This window comes from Bos taurus, chromosome 8 (assembly GCF_002263795.3).
Source record: "Bos taurus isolate L1 Dominette 01449 registration number 42190680 breed Hereford chromosome 8, ARS-UCD2.0, whole genome shotgun sequence".
Classification (NCBI taxonomy): Eukaryota; Metazoa; Chordata; class Mammalia; order Artiodactyla; family Bovidae; genus Bos; species Bos taurus.
The window spans coordinates 5,889,695-5,909,907 of record NC_037335.1 but is presented as its reverse complement, the minus strand read 5'-3'; the positions used below and the strand labels follow the sequence as shown (position 1 = coordinate 5,909,907).

The 20,213-nt window shown below is 54.4% G+C and overlaps 3 protein-coding genes across 14 annotated transcripts in view; 2 read left to right on the top strand and 1 right to left on the bottom strand.

Annotated features, from left to right (window-relative positions):
- Nucleotides 1–124: 124 nt before the first annotated feature.
- On the bottom strand, nucleotides 125–8,472 carry LOC781304 (uncharacterized). Of its 5 annotated transcripts, XR_003035951.2 has the most exons (5): nucleotides 7,811–8,472; nucleotides 7,447–7,475; nucleotides 6,935–7,047; nucleotides 1,205–1,327; nucleotides 125–518 (listed from the first exon to the last, which is right to left on the bottom strand). XR_003035951.2 is itself a non-coding variant. In XM_059889328.1 (4 exons), the coding sequence occupies exons 2-4, from the start codon at nucleotides 7,056–7,058 to the stop codon at nucleotides 331–333; spliced, it is 435 nt and encodes a 144-aa protein (XP_059745311.1). In that variant the 5' UTR covers nucleotides 7,059–7,475; nucleotides 7,811–8,472; the 3' UTR covers nucleotides 125–330. The 5 variants fall into 5 exon arrangements, 2 of the variants coding, with proteins under 2 accessions (XP_059745311.1, XP_059745310.1); XR_808108.4 differs by lacking the exon at nucleotides 7,811–8,472 and having other exon boundaries at nucleotides 7,279–7,632; XR_235441.5 differs by lacking the exon at nucleotides 7,811–8,472 and having other exon boundaries at nucleotides 7,447–7,632.
- A 135-nt stretch (nucleotides 8,473–8,607) lies between these two features.
- HAND2 (heart and neural crest derivatives expressed 2) lies at nucleotides 8,608–11,697 on the top strand. Its single transcript, XM_003586358.6, has 2 exons — nucleotides 8,608–9,250; nucleotides 10,583–11,697. The coding sequence occupies exons 1-2, from the start codon at nucleotides 8,696–8,698 to the stop codon at nucleotides 10,679–10,681; spliced, it is 654 nt and encodes a 217-aa protein (XP_003586406.3). The 5' UTR covers nucleotides 8,608–8,695; the 3' UTR covers nucleotides 10,682–11,697.
- A 7,191-nt stretch (nucleotides 11,698–18,888) lies between these two features.
- Nucleotides 18,889–20,213, top strand: part of SCRG1 (stimulator of chondrogenesis 1) — a 107,570-nt gene continuing 106,245 nt past the window's right edge. For all 8 annotated transcript variants that reach the window (XR_009495462.1, XR_009495461.1, XR_009495463.1 and 5 more), the window contains exon 1: nucleotides 18,889–19,150. The gene's annotated coding sequence lies outside the window, so the exon portion shown is untranslated. The remainder of the gene's footprint in view (nucleotides 19,151–20,213) is intronic.

Below are 20,213 nucleotides of genomic sequence, written 5' to 3'. Positions count from 1 at the left end.
TCCGCCCGCGCCCGCATCTCCCTCCTCCCCTCGGCCCCGAGGCCCCGCGGCGCCCTCCGACAAAACCCCCGACTGGGGGTCCCAGGCGGCTGAAAGGGAAGGCTAGACACTCAAGAGGCGGGAAGAGAAAACACACACACACATTTATTGTGCGTAGAAAAAGCCCGTGTGTTCAGCGTCCAGCCCCGTGCGCGCCTTGGTCTCATTCAACTCCGAGCGCATCCTCGCAGCCAGCTTCAATACCCCATTGCTCAGATGCGGACACCAAGGCTTAGAGAAAACCAGTCCTTTGGGAGCCTGTGCCCGCCCAGCGGGCTCTGGCTTGGCAGCTCAGGAGGTGGAGGGCCCAGGGGAGGCCAGGCCAGGCTGGTCCCCCTCTTCTCCATCCCACGCCGGCGTCCCGGAGCCCTTGGATGCGCGGTCCATCCAAGCAGCTTTCTCCCCGCTTCTCCCAAGGACTTGGTGATGAGGTCGGTTCCCTGCGAGACGATGTCCGCCTCCGGCACTAGCTCTGGTCGCTTTCAAAACAAAGAAAATTGCAATCCGATTGCCATTGGGATACGCGAAACTCATCCTTTACACAGCTGTTTAAGCACACACTGGATTCAGTGGCTTGACTGGGTTCTCAGGGAACCCACAGTCACAGAAGGAGAAAGGTGTGTGCCCGGAGAGCTACCAGAGAGAAGATGAGGCGGGGAGGGGCGGGGAGGGTTGGGTACCAGAACAGAGTTCAGAAGGGAGACCTGATTTGCTGGAGCAGAAAGGAGGGAAGCCAAACCTGGAAAGGCTTCCTGGAGGAGGTGGCATTTACGCTGGGTCTAGAAGAAACCAGGAAGTGTGGATTCTTTAACATGGGAGAGAGATAAGTTGTTTGCCAGCTCTGCTGGCAAGTCAAGGGGTGCCAGACCTACAGCTGGGGACAATGTGGGGGTCACCACCTGTTGATCCCCGGCTGCCCCTCTAACGTAGAGAATGTGAGTTAATCAAGTCCTGAGCCAAAGTTTCAGTCTCCCTTAGGACTGAAAATCTAGGGCTTGCAGGTGACACCAGAGGCAAGACTTTGACCCTTCAGGAGGCCTGGACTTGGGCCAGCAGGGCCTGTTAGGGGCAGGCCCAGCAGGAACATGGCATTGGGGCACTCTCCCCAGGGCTATTAGTGCCACACATTCCCAGTTTTTCCCGAGGAATCTGGTCAGAGATGTACCTTGGCGCATCGGAAGTTTGTCTTTCTGGAGTCCCAGGCAGAGGTGGACTGGGAAAATGGAGACCCTCGAGGGGCAGGGAGAACTGGTTTCGGTGGTACTTCTCCCAGAATGATGTGCGCTTTCTGTCAGCAAAACAAAAAAGCATCAGTCACAGGCGTCCAGTGGAGCTGCTCAGTGTTTTCTGAATGGAATTCTGCTTTTTCTGCATGCAACCAATTCCTTCGTTTGAAGTTGGATGTTTTGCAAAGCAGAATGCAATTCCATTTTTTCGTTCCTCGAGGTTTTGGCCTGTGTTGACTTAAGTGGGCACTCACACAAGTATTAAAAAGAAAAGCGTTCTCTTCTGGAAAATGGAACTAAGTCGCACCTCTCCAGTCACGAGGCAGATGTATAATCTGTAACAACAAATTCGCCTCCTTGTGCTGCGCATTTCCAGCAAGCACCCTGCCTTCTCTGTTTATAACTTTTCTGCCTGCAATTATTTTTATTTTAATTTTCTGTCACTTTAACAGAAACCAGAGCCTTTTCCTTTAATGTTTTGTACACAACATGTTCATTTGGATAAGATGTTCTTTTCTATCCTCTTTTAGCTTGCGTTTCCTAGCCTGGCGTTCTGTATCAGGAGTTTCTAATATTTCTCCTTCTCTCTCTTTTTTTAAAAGAACTTGTCCCTGTCTTGCTTTATTTGTTTGTGTGAAATTTAGTTTGAAAGGAGATCAGAGAGAGCAGGAGGGGTTTGTAATAGGAGAATGACCGAATGACCCAAAGGCTGATTATCTGTCATTAACTGGAGACTCGGTGTACCCAAATTACCAGGGAGACCTCAGTCTGCTGGATCCAAAAAGGCAAGCAAGGAATGCAGAGCTGAACAGGCTCGTGGCATTGCAAGTGAAGACACTCTGCCCACACATTTTCTTAAAGAGGCTTCCTTCAAACCACAGCTCACCTTCAGTGGACAAGTGTTTTAGATTCTGATATGTTGTACACTGGTATTTTTTTTAAAAAAAGAAAAACACTGCTGAAAGACTACTTTCAACGTTTTCGATCACTAACTTTTTCTGTGTCATTTCATTAGGAGGAAAATTGCAGTTAATTGTCTAAGCTCCAGAGAATATTGAGAAATTAAGCCAAGCTGCTTTTGATCTGCTAAACCCAAGCCTTGTAAAAATCGAGGTTTGCCATTAATATTGACGATAAAACGGTTTCTTTTTGTTAACCTGAAACTCAGCCATCATGGTGAGCCCTCGCCTAGAAGCAAAGGCCCTGGAAGAAAGAAGCAAGGTTTTGGAAGAAACTGCCAGAAATCTCTTTATGAACTTGCAAAGGAGGCTTCAGAACAGGACTTCCTAGGAATGCGAGCCATACTGCAGTTAGCACTGGGAATGCACTGGGGCTGCTAACAGATCCTTCAGTCACATAAGTGGTTTGTCCAAAGCCCCAAATGTTAAACTGACATTTGCTTTCAAATTTTATTCTGAACCCCAGACTGTCTGGCAGACTAGTTGAAGTCTATTCTTTACCGTTCCCTTCGAGTGTGTATGCAAAATTACAATTACTTCCTCTTCTGAATGTCGACAGCTTTCCTCCCGGCTTGGAAGAATATATTGCTTGTATGTGTAGGTGATGTGATTGAAACAAGAATGTGAATGAGCAGTTAACATAAATCCTGTGCGGTGTATTTTCTTACACCACTTTTGCTCTCACCTCCACCTCTATTTACAGACTAGCAAAGATCAAATCTGTCGTACTTCTTTGGATCACCAGAATTTCATTAATAACACTTCCCACTTATATATCATGCAGCCTGGAGGGAGCCCCCTTCACGTGCATTATCTTTTGTTCCCTTCAGTCTGAGTAAGGAATTTAGCTTTACAGACAAACGTGGGCAAATGTGGGTACCCAGCAAAGGACTGAGTTCCCCCGATCAATAAAGATCCTCCAGAGCATCAGCACACTTGCCAGTTCATATGAAGATCTAGTCAGAGATTATTTGGAAAACATGCAATTCCCACGTCTATATAGTGGGCATTCACACGTTTCCTGTACAGTGTCCACCTTAAGTATTGTACACAATGTTATATGTCAATTATATATCAATTAAAAATATTTTTCTTAAAGAATCTGACTTAAGGATGAAACAGTATCTTGCTCTTCATCTCTTTCAGCTTCTGTGACACCAAAATACCTTATAAATCCAAGCATTGCTGGCAGACAAATTAGTAAGGAGGAAAAGAGAGAAGGGGGAGGAGGTAAAGAGAGAGGGAGAGGAAAGAGAGAGAGAAGGGGGGGATTTACAAACACCCAGCAAGTTCCAATTTTCTCCACTGACTTAACTGTTTCCTAATCAACAAGAAGCCATGAGCCCCACCACAGTTGGCACTGCAGCTGCAGCAGCCTCTCCTGCCCCGTCTGCACAGCTCTGCTCTCTGCTCGGATGGAAAAGAGGAGGGATGAGGGCACCCTCACCAGATACGCCATCCCCGCCCCAAAACTCAACAAGAAAACGCTCAGAAGAAATGAAACCTGAAAGGAGCCAAGGGCAGCCCTTCCTGCCCTTCGTTTCTCAAACAGACATGAGTCTGAGCAAACGTGATTCCACTTTGGAAATGTGTACCAGGAGCACCACCACGTTTCTGGGCCCACTGTTACTTGCCAAAAGGTAAACCAGAAGGTGGGGACTACAACCCCCTCCCTGTTAGAGGGGGACTCTTGCCCACCATTTGGACAATGCGCCTTGTTCTAGTGGTTGGGTCTGGGGCTAAGTGGCTAGTATGCACCATGCAACCACACCCTTGGAGGGACAGAAATGCAAAGCAGTCAGGGTGTCAGAAGAAGCAGCACCCTTAGACAGGTGAGGCCGGGGGGACACCTTCAAGAATACATTGTTTTTTCTCCCATCTTCTGGGTTGGATGTTCTTTCTGGGGTTCTTGGCATGTTCTGGGGTTCCCCTCCCATAATAGCATTATAGAGATTAACAGGAATGCCCAGAGTCACTTCCACTACGTCGGTTAGGAAAATAAGGTAAAACGAGACTTGAAAAACACTGAGGCGAATTGAGCCATAATTCCCGTAAACATAAAATGTGTGTTTATGGCCCTCCGGCCTGGTTCTTTTCAGGTCCAGTTTATTTTGAGTTCTCATGAGCAAAACACAAGATACAAACTGCCCTTGCCTTTGAAATAATAAATACCTTGAAAAGATCTGTATTCTCCCTTAAAACAGACTGAAGTTTTTAAGAAAATATTTAGTTTAAAGCAGATTGATTTTTAAAGTAATATCTCACAAGCCCAGAATGTTTGCCAGGGCATCAGTGCCCTCCCCCCCCCCCAACCCTGTGCCCTTGGACCCTTTTCTAGGCAAGGGGGTGGGAGTGAGGGGAAAAGAGACAAGAGACACAGGCCCAAAATAAATGTTGGACCCCAGTTCTGTCTGCTTAGCTGAAGAAGGCAGTTGTGATGTGCAGCTCGGTGGGTATATCATCAGTTACAAGGATCTCAAACATTCCCCCAAAATCAGGGCTGTCCCCCCAACCCATGAATTGGTCTCCCCACCTTGGAAAGACTGGCTGCATCTTAGCTCAGGGCCTCAGAGGAAGGCAAGTAGTTAGCACACCCTCACCTTTGCAGGATTCCTCCTACAGGCAACCCAGGCAGCCCCAAGCCAGCAACTTCTTAGCTGCTCGGGAGCCCCTGGAGCATGTGTCCCCTTTCCCAGAGCAGAACACCAGAGGCTACCGTAGAATACCCCAGGATGGGGTCTGGACCAGGAAACCAGGAACTTCTGCCTCCTACCTTTCTTCTCCCACTGCCCATCCATCACCACCACTACCATCATCTCCATCACTAGTGCCCCAGAAGGCACGAGGCGTCTAAACTGGGGGCACATCTGACGTGGCATCTTTGCCTCGCAGCTTTTCACGGCAGCAGAGTAATCTAGCAGCTCACCAGAGAAGCAGCAAAAAGTCCCAAAGAGAGACGGAGAGAAAAAAGTGGACTCAGTTGGCTGTATACCCAGAGTGGAACTCAGCCCCTTTGGGATCCTAGAGTTCTCCCACTTGTCCCCTGCTTCCGGGGCCATACGCCTCTGCATTTTGGCTTTCTGAGATTCATGAAGTCCTGGACCCTTGGATCACATTAATTAACTGATAATGACACTGTCAGGGAGGACCGAGGTTCAGATTAGCATCTTTTACGACTTTTTTTTCCTGTCCCATGTTGTCCATGTCTTTTATCACTTGCCAGGCTCTCTGGGACCATGAGGGGTTTTGTCCATTTTTTTGTTTGTTTCGATTAAAAGAGCACGAGGAAGGCTGGAAGTGGCGAGTCCAGATGCCTTTGCCACGAAGGCCACTCATCCCTGGTAGACACTGCACCTCAATCCCCAGCTCAGCCCTCTGCCTGGCCTCTTCCGCCTCCTTTCAATTTCCCAAACTCCCTCTGGCCGGAAAGCCTGTGTTTTTTTTATCTGGGTGCAATCACCTTACTTTTGTCTATCTGCTCTCAAGGCCTAGATGTGTTTTTATAAACAGACTTATTTATTTTAATGTATCAAATGTCAGAGAATTGAACTACCAGTATTTACACATTCAGGGTTTACCTTTCTGGTGAAAATGCAGACCGGACCCTGACCACACTACCCATATTCTTTCCTTGAAGAACAAGGTCTTTAAAAGACTGTCCTTGTGCTCCAAACTGCAGACCTGCCTAAGGTGGAGGTTCGAAGCTCTAGGCGGCTTTTTGTTCTGAGCCCAAAGGGCCCAGCATACCTGGTTTTAGCCACTCCCCACCCCTATTCTCGGTTTCAAGACCTCTGCTGGGGGCATCCCAGAAAACTGACCCTTTGCTGAAGGGACAGGATGGGCCCTCATGGTGACGCTCAGCCAGCTTTCTACAGCCCCCTCTGGGTTCCTTTTCTTCTCCTACAGCCTGGCCACAGAAAACCTAAAACATGTTTGTCAAAGCTGTGCCCAGGGCTCTGGGTACCCCCAAACCCTGCCCTCTATTCCTGCAGACCAGGCCTTCCATCCCCAAGCCTGTACCCACCAAAGAGTGGGCAGCACGCAAGCAAAGGACTGTCCTTACCAAGTCCTTGGAATGGGACTCTGCAGCCTGGGGCCTGACTCTGCCTGCCTCCCTGGGACGAAGCCCACGGTGGGGTGCTTGGTCTCCTCCGGTAGAGCCTGGCAAGGCCCAGCAGCGAGTCCCAGGCCGCAGCGCCCGTGCTGGCGCAGGCACACCCCGCGTGGGCTCCCTCTAATTTACAGCCCTTGGGCTCCTGTTGACACTCTTTTCCACACCGACCCTTCGGGCGGAATCTTCAGCTCCACATCAGCCTCGGTCCAAGGCTGCCGGCCAACCCCCGGGATCATTTCAGCTCCTGCCATCGTCCACCCCCCTCCCCAATCCCCAACCTCTTCTCAAAACGGCTGAAGCCACTCGGGCGCCGCGGTCCCGGTGCCCTGCGGCCCGGTGACTTACAAGTGGAGATCCATTTTCCGTTCTAATGTGTTCAAGATCACCAAGGCCAGCAGTCTAAACATCCACGAGCCGTCCTCCCGGCCTGCCTCTTAAACTGGTGTTTAATGGTTCCCCTCCGATAACTAAACCTGCTTTCCACACATGCCCGCTTTTATGGGAGAGGTAGGAATGCGGAGATGTATTTATATGTTTGTTCATAAAAACTGAAAAATAAGCTCTGAACACGCTGTAAAAAATATTCAGTTACTTACCAGACAGGCTAGTTAAACCTGGGGAACACCGATACCGGCCACACAACAAATTCGGGGAATCGAGGTGCCCTGCGCTTTGAAACCGCCCAAGGTCTGCGCTAGGGCTGGCGTCCCTGCAGAACATCGAAATAAGAGTATTTACAATCTTGACCGTTGGTCCCGGGGTCTTCACCACGATTTCCAAAAGTAGCCACTATAACACAAGCTCCCCAAGAGGGCCCTGGCCTGGGTAACGAGGTGGGTAAGTCCAGCGACGCAGAGACGCGCGTTTCCAGTCTGTGCCCAGGTCAAAGCCGCAGCCTTGCCCTGCGCCCCGCGCCCGCCTCGGCCGGCCGGAGACGCACCTCCCGGGGGGTGGTTGGGAGGGGGGCCGCCGCCCTCTGCCTCTCTCCCGCCCAGCACAGAACTGCGCCTGCTGCTCTGCTCTTGCCTCTGTTACCTACAAAACACTTCGAAAAGCAATATCTGCTTCCTTTTTTTTAACCAGAAAAGAAAGCGGAGTAATACCGTACCTGGTTTAAGATTCTTCAGTATTTGAGACCTGGGGGGAAAATATTTAATAGTGAAGCATCTGTTAAACACTTGCATTAACCTCCGGCTGATAAAAAAGTTTTTTTAACCCTGCTCCCCCCACCCTCGTTTTAATTATCTTCTGGTTATGAAGGGGCAGCCAATCCTGGACGAGGACCTCGGCAATTAGCAACAAGAACATCAAAAAGTTTTATTGCGGAGAGCGCGAGGCGCCGCCCCCGCCGCCCCGGGATTGGCGTGAGGAGCCTCTGACGACATATATTAACCCGAGCGGCCCTAAAGATGTAGCTGTACATGGAGATCTTGCTGGGAAAATCCGCTTCCTCCCCTTACGGCGTCCAGTACCGGAGAACTGCCGCCGCCGACGCCGCCGACGCTGTCCGGGAGCTCCCACGGCCGCCGCGCAGAGCCCTCCGCGCCGTAGCCGCCGCCTTCGCGCTCCAGGGGCCTGCAGGGCCCAGATCCTTCCCCGGAAAGGAGAGGATCTGAGAAAATGGATGCACTGAGACCTCTCTGAAAACCCTCCGAGGGAGCCCGAGAGGAGCGCGGAACACGTTATTCGCAGCTAAAATCACGTTCAAGGACCAAAACAACAACCAAAAATTTCATTAAAACAATAAGCGCACAAGAATCCAGATCAGGCTGGTGGGGGGGAGGGGAAGGGGCGGGAAGAGGAGGGTCGCATGGAGGTAGCTTCACAGTGAGCAGCCGACCCTACCGCCTCCTTGCAGAGCCGGGCCGGCTCCTCCAGCCGCGGCTTTGGACTCGCCCCGGGACTGCGAGTAGCCGCGGCGCCGGGCACGCGGCCGGGGCGCGGAGCCCGGCGACTCCACCAAGCAGCCCCGCGGGAGCCGGGGCACCTTTGCATGAGCTCCAGAGGACTGTGCCTGCCCGCAGCCGCCCGGGAAGCAGGAGTCTGCGCGCGGGCCGTGGAGCAAGGCGGGAGCCGGCGGCGGCGGCGGCCAGGGGCGCACGGTGCCGGGACCAGCTCGCCGCGCCCTATGGGGAGCCGGCGGCCGCGGCGCTGCTGAGGCGGGCCCGGCGGGCCAGGCGGGGGGCCGGGGCCCGGGCTGCAGCAGCCCCCTCTGCGGCTGCCGGGCCGGCCCGGGCGCCCGGGGGCTGGGGGGTGGGGGGTGGGGGAGGCCGCGGAGCGCCGAAGCGGGGGCCCGGGCCGAGGGCGCGGCAGGGCTGCGCGCACGCTGGGGCGCGTGGAGGGGCGCGGAGGGCGAGATGAGTCTGGTGGGGGGCTTCCCCCACCACCCGGTGGTGCATCATGAGGGCTATCCGTTCGCCGCCGCCGCCGCCGCTGCTGCCGCCGCGGCCGCCAGCCGCTGCAGCCACGAGGAGAACCCCTACTTCCACGGCTGGCTCATCGGCCACCCCGAGATGTCGCCCCCCGATTACAGCATGGCCCTGTCCTACAGCCCCGAGTACGCCAGCGGCGCCGCCAGCCTGGACCACTCCCATTACGGGGGGGTGCCGCCGGGCGCTGGGCCCCCAGGCCTGGGGGGGCCGCGCCCGGTGAAGCGCCGGGGCACCGCCAACCGCAAGGAGCGGCGTAGGACTCAGAGCATCAACAGCGCCTTCGCAGAGCTGCGTGAGTGCATCCCCAACGTGCCCGCCGACACCAAGCTCTCTAAGATCAAGACTCTGCGCCTGGCCACCAGCTACATCGCCTACCTCATGGACCTGCTGGCCAAGGACGACCAGAATGGCGAGGCGGAGGCCTTCAAGGCAGAGATCAAGAAGACAGATGTGAAAGAAGAGAAGAGGAAGAAGGAGCTGGTCAGTACCAGGCGGCAGAGGGCAGTGGGGTGCGGGGGAGCGGGGATCCCGGTCTCTTTCCAGCTGGGCTGAACGATGGCCCGCCGCGTTCTCTGGCAGCGCCCTGAGCCAAGTTGCTTGCACCAGGTTGTGGTCAGAAGGTCCCGCAGAAGCAGAGAGGCCGGGGGAGGGTGTCAGCATGCGGAGGAGGTTAAGAGGGATGTTTTGCGCTGGCGATCCTCTTCCCGGGTTATCGCCGCGCCCCCAGGCACTTAGGGCGGGCCTCGCGAACTCCAGCTTGATCTTTCGATCGTACTGGCCTGGACCCCTCTTTCCTCGTCCTTTCGAGCCTTCATTCGGCCTCCAGTTCGCTCTTGCTTTCAGATGTTTGTAAAATAAGTTGCTCAGAAGCACTTGATTCCAGTTATTTCACTACTGGTTGCGTTTCCTCTTCTTGAGAACCAGGCAGCCACTGATTCTAAGAGTTTTTGCTGTGGTTCTGATTACTATGCCGGGAAGACGTGAAGGTGAACATAAGTACTTCAAAATTCAGCTCAGTTTCTCTCTGGCAGTGATGTTAAAACGTGACTTCCCAGATGAGGATTCTTCCTGCGTATTTCTGCTTTTGTTTGCATGGGCCTTTACATTTTAAGACAAATAGTAAATATTATCATAGTCATTGTCATTGTTCTGAACAGTAACACAAAGTTATAACTGAAAATCAGTTTTCTCAGGTTCCTGACCAGGTGCCCATAGGTGGTGGAGTTTAGAGCAGGGCTACTGCCATGAAGAGCCTGGAAAATAATTCCATTTGTCGAGGTTTTCTTCCTTGGGGCCTTTGGCGCTTTTGTTGCTGCAAAGTCGAGGGATCTCCTGTAGCCCGGGGTTTCAGAGGCCTTGGAGGAGGCCTAGGAGGCTTTGGGCGGACAGGCCCAGGCCGAGGCCGAGGCACCTCTCCCCATCTGCCTTAGAGCGCGGGTCTGGGACTGCGATTGAAAACAGGGAAACCAGACTGAGCGCCGACCCCCGATCGCGCCCCTACGTCTGGAGTTAGAGAGAAGGCCCCCAGTTCCTCCATAAACGACTTGAAAACGGGTGGTTGTTTATAAACTCGCCGACCTGGGAGTTGAGTGCTGCCGCTGCACGTCGGCCTGGGCAGTAACTAGGACAGCGCCAGCCTTCCTAGCTCTTCTGCAGGGGCTGGGACTTGAGGCCACCCCACCCGCGGTCCCTGGCTGGCTCTTTCACTGTCTTCTCTGGCCGGGAAAGCGTGGGGGTTGCGTGGGACCGGATCTCCTCTCTGATTTTCTCTTTCTACTTTTCTCCCCCTCACCTCACCTCTTCTCTGCCCAGAATGAAATCTTGAAAAGCACAGTAAGCAGCAACGACAAGAAAACCAAAGGCCGGACGGGCTGGCCACAGCACGTCTGGGCCCTGGAGCTCAAGCAGTGAGGAAGAGGAGGAGGAGGAGGAGGAGGAAGAGAAGGAGAGCTCCAGCAGGGCCCAGGAGCTGGATGCAGACCCAGGACTCCAGGCAAGCTCTGCGTGCTCCGCTCTGAGGACTTCCTGCATTTGGATCATCCGGTTTATTTATGTGCAATGTGCCTCCCTCTCTTTGCCCCCCTTCGAGGCATCCGATCCCCACCTTCCCCTCCAAAAAAAAAAAAAAGTGGATATTTGAAGAAAAGCATTCCGTATTTTAATATGAAGAGGACACTCCTTCGTGGTAAGGGATCCCGTCGTTGTCTTGTAGAGTCTCTGTTTGTGAATGTTTCCTCCTGCTGTGTAGACACCAGCGATGCTCCCTCTCCACTTACCTAAACCCTTCCAGATAAAGACAGCGGGACACTAGTGTGTATGTGAAGTGTATCTTTAATACTTGGCCTTCGGATATAAATATTCCTGGGGATTATAAAGTTTTATTTCAAAGCAGAAAACGGGCGGCTAACACGTCCGTTTGGCTTTCCTGTTGGCTTGGCGGTAAAGAATCCGCCTGCCAATGTAGGAGACTCGGGTTCGAACCCTGGGTGGGAAAGATCCCCTGGAGAAGGACATGGCAATCCACTCCAGTATTCTTGCCTGGAACATCCCATGGACAGAGGAGCCTGGCGGGCTACAGTCCATGGGGTCGCAAAAGAGTAGGACACGGCTTAGCAACTAAACCACCACCATTATCATGTATGTTGGGGGTAAGTGTCTAGCACCACATTTCCACCTGATGTGGTTCCCACTTTGAAGATGTTTCCAACAGCTCCTTGTTTTGTGCACTTCCGTCCTCTAAAATTAAGTGGAATTAATATTGAAGGTGTAAACGTTGTAAGTATTCAATAAACCACTGTGTGTTTTTTTTTTTTTTACAAAACCCCTATCTTTTAATGGTTGATACCTCAAGAGAGTTTTGAAAACAAAACTGTTATATTTGTTTTCATTATATTTAAAATATTCAGAAGTAAACTAAATTATCGTGATTGCCTCTAACTTTGTTTGATACAGTCAGTGGTTCGGATCAGTCATCAACGTGAGCAACCTTGAAGGCAGGGCTGGCGAGGAAGCCCTTTAAAAAGAGATGTCCTTGGTGAAAGTCCTGCCAAAGGGCCTGGGCTCCATGAGTCCTGCCTCCTTCCCTCTGTCTCTGCGTCCAGGAAAGCACCAAGTGGTCTGTAGAAGGAGAGTCTGGGCCGCAGAGAGGCCTAAGCCGTATGCTCCAAAGGTGGAAAGTTGTCCTGGTTGAAATCAACCTGAAATCAACCAGACGCCATGCGGTAGGGGCTTCGGGTTTTGTTGGAGAAGCCATTTTCGGTGGAGGAGTTTTGGGGAGGAACCTAGCCCTTATTGCAGCCGCAGGAGCTAGTCTAGGGTTTTTAATTCAAAATATAGGGCTTTCATCCAAGTAAAGGGGAAAAAAGACCAGGAGAAAGGAAAAGAGGAGGTTTTTGCTGGTCGTCTCGATGTGGGGTAGGTGGAGGGGGCGGGGGGGAGACTCCTCTGAGCCGCCCGGGGGAGGGGGAGGGCCCTCGGAAAAAGTCCATGATTAGGTAACAAGGAATTCTACGTCAAGTAAGAAATCGCGAACTCGACCGAGGATTTAAAGAGGGGTGAAGCTGGCGCTAGATTTACAAGGCGTTATAGGGAACTCAATATTAACCGCGCGGTGTCTGTAGTCCTCCCGGCCGCAGGCCAGTCCGCCCAAGGGCTCCCTCCCCCGCTGCCAGCCGCCGGGGCTGATCCCGCGGCCGGAGGTTCGGGCTCGGGGAGTCTAGGCACCTCCCGGGAGGAAGTCTCCAGCCTTCTTCGCCCGCGGGCCTGGTCGGAGCGGAATCTCTGCTCCAGGAGCTGGAGGAGCTCGAGTGCCGTAAAGGGCTCGGCAGGCTGGGGAAGGGGAGCGGAGGAGGAAGCATTGGGGGTACGCAGCGGGGGAGAGAAGAAAGGCAAAACGTATTAAAAAGCGGTTTTGTTTCATGAGACGCCGCGCGTTCAAATCTGTTGTGAGGGCGGCTTGCCAGAGGGTTTCCACCTTGGAACCCATCCTCAGGGTGATGTTCGTTCGCACCCCGGCCCCGGGCACTGACTCTCCCCCTACATCCCAGGGGTCCCACTCCGGCCGGTGCCGCCTCTGAGCCCCTCCAGGGCCCCCGGCGAGTTCGCTAGAGCCAAGCTGCAGACTTTCCGAGCGGCGCTGCGGGGTTCTTCTGCGGGCGGCGGACGACGTGAGGGCGCGGGGTTAGAACAACTCGGCCAAAGCGATCTGAACTTTCTCCCCTCGGGTCAGCGGGCGCTGGGCCGACGTGGTGGGCGCAGGGTTGTGTTTACAGACACTTGCCTTTGTTTATAGCGCTGGGGGGCGGAGGGAGGCGCGCCCTGATTTTCTATTACTCTTGGGATTCCTGTCCGTTTGACCGAGTGGCTCCCTCCCTCTCCTGCCGCCCTTTGCGTCTTTACGCTAATCCGTTCTAGAGAAAAGATGCCAGAACCTACTGGTGGAGGGAAGGAGTTTTTACCAAGGGCGTGGAATGTATGGTGGTGGAGGAAGTGAGGTTTTCAAAACAGGAGTTATCTTCACGTGCCTGTGTGCCCGTGCGGGCCTGGGCTGGCTGGTCTTCCTTGCCATCTGGGCCTTAACGCATTTCTAGGGGGTTTAACACGTTCTCTGGTCTGTTAAAAGCCAGCAGAGGGAATCAGAACACCCCGGCAGCACCGTTGCTACGAGGCCGCGGGTTGCTGCACGTGCGTTTAAACCCGCGCTCCAGAAAAGCCTCTTTTGTCTGGCCTGGGCCCCCGCACTGCCCTCCTGCCCGCTGGCCGCGCCTCTTCCTAGGGCTTTGCAGCTCCAGTGCTTGGACACCTCCAGCACTTGGACCTTCCAACCCACCGGCAACCCCAACGGGCCAGACATCCAGCAGACCCGATACCCAGGGGGGTGCCGAACCCCCTAACCTGACGCTTCAACTCGCAAGACACCCCACATGTGGTCCCACGTTGTCAAGTCCCAGGGCACCAAGTGGTGGACTAGGCAGGCGATTCTTCTACGCTTCCATGCTTTTCTCTTCTACACATTTCTTTCCATTTTAACTCCCTTTCTCCTTTGCTTCCCAAAAAAAAAAATTTTTCCCCCCAAGCTCCTGCCTTGTGGGACTGGCTAAAAGGCCTCTGTTTTAATTGCTTGGATAATGTGGTTGCTGCCATTTTGTTAAAAGCAATCACTCCTGCAGCGAAATCACAAGCTCTCTAGACAGGCCGGAGCCGACAAAAATGCAGGATTTGACGTTAAAAGCTAAATGGGAAGCTGGGGCGGCGGAAGGTAAATTGATGGTGGATCTGGTTGTCAGGGACGGGCCCCAGACCGCCGCGCAGGCCGAGCGCCTGATAACCCTGGAGCACTGCGGGCCGAGGGCTCGCCGCCGCGGGCGCGCGCCCGCGCGCGTGTGTCCAATAGACCCATTCTCAACTTCTTGGGTAGTAATTTGGGAAACTCGACAGAGGGGTACCTGACCACACACCCTGTTTCCAGCCGCAATTTTCCAGAACTTTTCGCCAGGACAGGACACTTACTGTGGCTTTCAGAGTTTTTTTCAGGTGGAAGTGCCAAGAAGATGACAGCAAGATCACTTGGGAGTTCTTGCCTTCTGAATCCCAGGACCACGCTCTAGGGGGTCGGTGGGCGACCCCAGCCACCCAGTCTGTTAGCCAATAGGTCTGGGCACGTAGGAAAGGTGAGCCTCTCACCTAAGCTGCCCTTCTTTGGGCTAGCATGACCAGGAGGCCTGGTCGTCCCCGCCCTGCCTGAAGTGGGCGCAGCCTTGGCGCCAGGGACAGAGCCTGCAGGCAAGCCCCTTGGAAAACAAAATGTGCGTTTGAGTCGGGGCTGGAGGGCGTCTGGACTCCTGCCCCTTCACCTGGATCACTGCTGGCCGCCATCCGGGACTGGCCGGCGTGGTTGAGGTCGCCAGAGGAGTGAGTTGTGTGCACCCGGACTTCGCTGGATAGGGAGCCGAGGGAAACAGTTAGATGCAAAGCCATACAGAGTCGAAGGAAGCATGTGAGCTGCTTCCGAGAGACTAGTTTTCCAGAGAAAACCGGAGCCAGCTGCTAGGGCCCGAGGCGCGTGTGTGTGCAGCGGCAGTACACTAGGCACGCGGTACCACTCTAGCCAGCGCTGCGTTTGAGCCGTGGCTCTACAAAGCGCGGGAAACAGCTCAGCGTTTCCTGTCTTCAGCAGCGCTAGTGGCTCCCGACTTCCTCCTCCACTGCCGCGCGCGCTCTCCCTCTGCGCGAGTCCCACCCACGCGCCTGCATCTGGACACTGGACTGGCGGTAGGTGACGAGCCGAGTGGCCCAGGGGAGGGGGCGCGGGGCCTGTGCCCCAGGGAGGGCTGCATCGGGATCCTAGGCGCCGCCTGTCTTGTCCGAATCTGTTGACCTGAGGAGACCCATTCGCTCGACCGGGCTTGACTCCTTGGGTCCATCCACATCCTCGCGCGAGGAGGGGGCGCCGAAGAGGGCCCAGGCCTGTGGAAGCCCGCGCACCCCTCGGAGGAAAGACCCCGGAGAGGCCCCGAGGCCGGGGGCAGCCCGCTTCCCCGGAAGCCCAGCCGAGCTGTAGGATTTACGTCCACGGGGCGGAGGGAGGGGATGAATGGGGGAACCAAGTGTTTAACTGGCAAGAGAGGGGCAGCTCGAGGAGAGGAAGACTGCGAGCGCGCACAGCCTGCAGCGGGTGTCCCGGGGCCAGGCTCAGCTCCCTAGAGGCGGCGGCGGGTCGGCCGTCCAAGGACGCGGGGCAGGAACTCCCAGGCACACGGAAGAGCGTCCTCTCCTGTCCCCTCTCACCCTCCCCAAGCCAGCCCCGGTGCAGGAGCGCGCCCCCGCCTCTCCGCTGAACCGACTCCCCCGCTATACACACACGCACATTCCCTTCCAATTCTCCCAGCAGTTGGGCCGCTTTGATGATCAGATGGTAGAGCCCTGATTACAAATTTATTCCCGGCCGCTCCGTCCGTCTTTATCTCCGCTATTAGGGCCATCTGGGAGTGATTAGCGCCGCGCCCGCGCCCAGCCGCGCTGCCTATCTCGCCGCGGCGCGGCCGGAGCCGGGCTGACGTCAGGGCAGACGGCTCGGAGCCATCCCAGCCAAACTGGGTGTAATCGGCGGCCGCGTGGCCAAGTCCACCCGGGCCAGGCCGGCAGCTGGAACGCGCCGCCCGTCTGTGCGCGGGGACTTTCTCAATATGTATTTTTAGTGCAGAAGACGTTCTTGTTTTCTTTTTTTTTTGAGATGAGGTGGGGCCGGTGAACGCTTCGGCGGGGCCCGTCCCCACTTTAAATTTGCCAACCCACTGCGTCTGATGCTTCTGGCCTGGGAAAGGCTCCAGCCTTTGGTCCTGACCCGACCGCGCGCTCCTCCGCTATCCCTGCGCTGAGGTGCTGCTCTCCTACACCAACGGCTGCGGCCCCTGCAGCGGTGCCCATGCAGGTCGGGCTGCCAGGAGGAGGTGGCTCTTAGGGGTGGAGGGGGACGGGTCGTCCTCCTGGTACTGGGACCCGTTTGACCCTTACACCCCTCGAGCCAAAATAGTGAGTTTCTGCCCAGCTGGGCGGCCTGGGAGACGCTGATGATGGAACTGAAGGTCTCTCCAGGCCTCCGTCTTTGCACCTGCTATTACAGCCCAAGGATCTGAGGCTCTGGACTCTCTCCTGCCTCCCCTTCCCCGCGCAGGAGATGTCCTTGACACAAACCCTGACAATTTGCCAGGGAAGGATGCCTTGGGCAGCTTTGTTCCCTACTATGTCAGTGCCCAGGGCAGAGGCTGGGTATATTTAAGTAATTCCTGCACCGGGAGGAGGATACCCCTGACCTCCCACCCTCCTGCCCTGTGGCACTGGCCTGATCTTTGGTGTGAATCCAACTCTAGAACCCTTTAGGTTTGAGCTTCCCATCCTAGTGATCGGAAATCTCTGAAGAACCTGGTAAAATTATACATACAGCCCCACCTCCACCAGAAATTCTGCTTCAGCCAGTCAGGGTAAGACCTGAAGTCTTCAGCTTTCAAGACACCCCCAGGGAGTTAGGGAACCTGTACCTAAGGCCACACACATTCACTGCAACCAGCCCCTCACCCATGGCACTCTGGAGGGCCCACATGAAACACTGGACAATTGGTGTGGGGATGGCTTTCTCATGGGGGAGGGCCAGGACTGCATTATTTAAAGTCTTTCCTGGGACAGAATTGGCCATATCATGGATCAGCCCCACACCTTGATTTAACTAAGCAAAGCAAAGATTCAAAAAGCCAGAAGATGTGATTTATTTCAGCACAGGCTGCAAAGGCCAAGCTGAGCATTTACTTAAAGGCTACAGATAATTTAGCCAGAGGGAAAAGAAGTCGTATCCTGTGATTTGAGAGTAGTGATGAGAAGATCTATTGGGGGACTAAGGGTATCTAAAATAAACAGAAGATGCAGTTGAGAAAATTTCCCAAACGTTCACCTCTCTTCAATTCTTCCAGGCAACTCAGTACAGCAAACTCCAAAGTGGTCTTGTAATCTAGAAGGGAAAAGAACCATTTCCTCCTAGGTTGGTGAAAGCATTACACTGAGAGATTGGCGCCCCCTCCCACCCACCCATATCCCTAGCAGAGGGGAAAGGAAATATGGGGGTGGTGTGGGGATAGAGAATGAAGCTTTTAGAGATTGGATCCTTAATAAGTGGAGAAGAGTGTACCTATCTGTGCTTGAGGCCACACCAAGTAATTCCCCACAGTGCTGGTTAGTGGCTTCTCCAGGTTCTGCCTTAATAGTGGAGACAGGCTGTGTTCTGAGTCATTCAGACCACTCACAAACAAACAAAACCAAAAACACATCACTTCTTCCTGTGATACTGTCTTGCACTTAGCATGCATCAACTTTTACTTGAATTAAATGGGATGAATCAATGTGGCCCACAGGCCCAGAGAATGAATCCCTGTTTCCATTTCTAAGCAAAGGAGACAGGATTGCAGGCAGCTAAACCATTTACAGAAAGGATCACAGGTACTCACCAGCCCCCACCCCAACTTAAAACCCAATTTTTTCAAATAGTATATTTAATGCACAACTAATCCTGAACAACCAGACTCAACCTGATATTTCCCTGTGACCAGATGGAGGGTTTCTGAATGTCAGTCCTCATTTTAGCACCAAACCATCTTTCAATTCGTTGGTGAGCAAGAACTCAGGAGTCAGGGAGACGTGCAGTTTTCAGTAGGACGTGGGGTCATTTGCTGTTTGCTTGTTTGCTGCTGTCCCTGCTGAAAGAACTTAGAGCAAATAGTGCACTTACTCTGGCAGAGAGTTTTCAACCTTCATTGCCTAGAGAAGAGGCCAAAAAAGGTATCATTCTAAATTAAGATGGCAGTAAATACTTCTTTCCTTCTGGAAAGAAGTAAGCCACCATGCCAGTACAGGATTCCCTTCTGTTTAAAGTGAGTGTTGTTGCCTTGAGCTGACATTTTGTCTTTAGGGTAAGGCAGCCACACAGGAAACAAAAACTGTGTGTTGCTTTTATTTTTGAAGAAGAAAACTCAGACTGATTCTGTGAGTAGAACTTGGTCATGAAAGAAACCTGATGCGGTTTTACTGGGAGAAAGTGGCCGCGGAGCCGCCTGACCATCGCCTTCACTTTGCAAATCTGGTTTTCATATTCTCGCTCAGTAATCACCCAGAGCCATAACTGTCTCTGAAATTATTCATTAAAGTCATTTTCAGGGATTCTCACAGGATGACTCTTTTACGTTTATGATCTTCTGAGAGCAATGACATCAGCCTCTGTCTCTTTTCCGCTTTTAATGAATGTGCTAGGGAGACACGAGGGGCCAGGGCTCTGTCCGTGGGGAGGGAGGGGGCGGGCGGGGCGGGGGGTGGTGGTGGAATTCACCAGCCGCTCTGCTCCCGGCGCGGTCAGCTGAGCCCGGGCGCGCGCAGACATCCTTTGATTAAGGAGGGTATTCCGGGGAGTGCAGGCTGTGCAGAAGATCACGGCGGTGCCCTGTGGTGCTGTCAGCAGTGACAGATCCCAGATGGGGCCGCTACTGTATGGCAGATTGAGTTTCTCAGCCGAAAACTCACCCTCCCTCCTAAACGTCTTCAAAAACCTTCTCCAGATACTCCAGGTCGCTTCGTGTGAAACTGAAAAAGTCCAACACCAAAGTTGGTTTTGCTTGCTTGCGTGTGTGTGTGTGTGTGTGTGTGTGTGTGTGTGTATTAGGCTCCCCCCGCCCCGACCCCTTCCTTTTCTTTTTTCTCTGCACGTCCTCCTCCTCTGAGCATCTTAGACCGGCAAGGTTACCAGGCTGCTAACGGCGCAGACTGGCGGCCCTGGTCGTTCGTGTTCGCCGGGCCCAGCGCCGCGCCGTCGACTCAGCACCCAAGGGCCCCGAAGGCAATCCGGTGGGTAGGGGCGCGGCGTCGGGGACGTGAGGGCCCCTCCGAACACCCCAGGCAGCCGGGGTGGACTGCATGGGGAGGGCGGGAGACTGAACCTTAGGAGGAAGCAGAGCCGCTTGGCCTGGCCCCCAGCTTCCCTCCCGCGTTTTTCCCGGGTGGAGCGCCGTCCCGCCCGCCGGGACAATTTCAGGGGCCGTACAGAGCCTGGGAAGGAGGCGGGGGCTGCCCTTCGGGACCGGGAAGGGCGTGCGGACGGCCTCGAGAGCCTCTGGGGCTCAGCGTGAACCCGGGCAGGTAGCGGGGACCCGGGCGGCAGAAGGTGGACCAGGGCATCTCCCAGGTGAGACGCGTCGCAGGGAGACCCAGCTCTCCAAGCCATCAACATCCGCCCGCTTGAGAGCTGCCAGTCTGGGCCCCAAGTTTCGTATTCCTGGACACACATGGAGTTGGAAACTCCTTTGCAGAAACTACTCGACTTACTTTACACTTTTATCTAACAATTAAACAGCCCCTTCGCTATCTCTTCGGAAGCGATGGAGATTCCTTCCGAGGTGCTGTCCCCTCCCAAGGGTGCCCAGGCGGAGGGGGGTGGGGGGAACGGGAGAGGGTGAAAGGCGGAGCGCGCGGAGCTCCCTGATTCTGCTCCGATTTCTCGACCCCAACCATCCAGACCTCTTAACTCAGGCACTTGGCGTGCTCCCACGGGCCTGGGAGAGAAAGAGAGAAAAGGAAGGACAGAAACCTGGAGAGAGCGAGTTGTGCTTTAAAGAAGGCATTGGTCTCTCCTTCAGAATACCCTTGCAGCCGCCTCCACCTACTCCCACACCCCTCCGAGTAAGGGCAGCTTGGAAAGTCTCAGATCCGCTTACAAAAGAGTCTCTATGGAACCCGGAGAGGAGCTAAAAATACCGCAGACGCCAGGCCCAAGGTGCTGGGGGTCGGAAGAGAGCTGGCGGCCTCCCTCAGCCCCGGCTTGCCCTGGAGGCACCGCCTTCTGCACCTCGAGGGTTGGCCGGGGCTTATCTGGGCGCCCACCCGGCAGCCGCTGGGCGCATTTCCCCAAGTC

Excerpts from the sequence above, each read along its gene's own strand:
- HAND2 (XM_003586358.6), top strand. The coding sequence starts at position 8,696 with ATGAGTCTGGTGGGGGGCTTCCCCCACCACCCGGTGGTGCATCATGAG. Across the intron at positions 9,251-10,582 it reads AGAAGAGGAAGAAGGAGCTG|AATGAAATCTTGAAAAGCAC; the intron begins GTCAGTACCAGG and ends TTCTCTGCCCAG.
- LOC781304 (XM_059889328.1), bottom strand. The coding sequence starts at position 7,058 with ATGTTCTGCAGGGACGCCAGCCCTAGCGCAGACCTTGGGCGGTTTCAA. Across the intron at positions 1,328-6,934 it reads AGGTTTAACTAGCCTGTCTG|AAAGCGCACATCATTCTGGG; the intron begins GTAAGTAACTGA and ends TTTTGCTGACAG. Across the intron at positions 519-1,204 it reads CAAACTTCCGATGCGCCAAG|CGACCAGAGCTAGTGCCGGA; the intron begins GTACATCTCTGA and ends TTGTTTTGAAAG.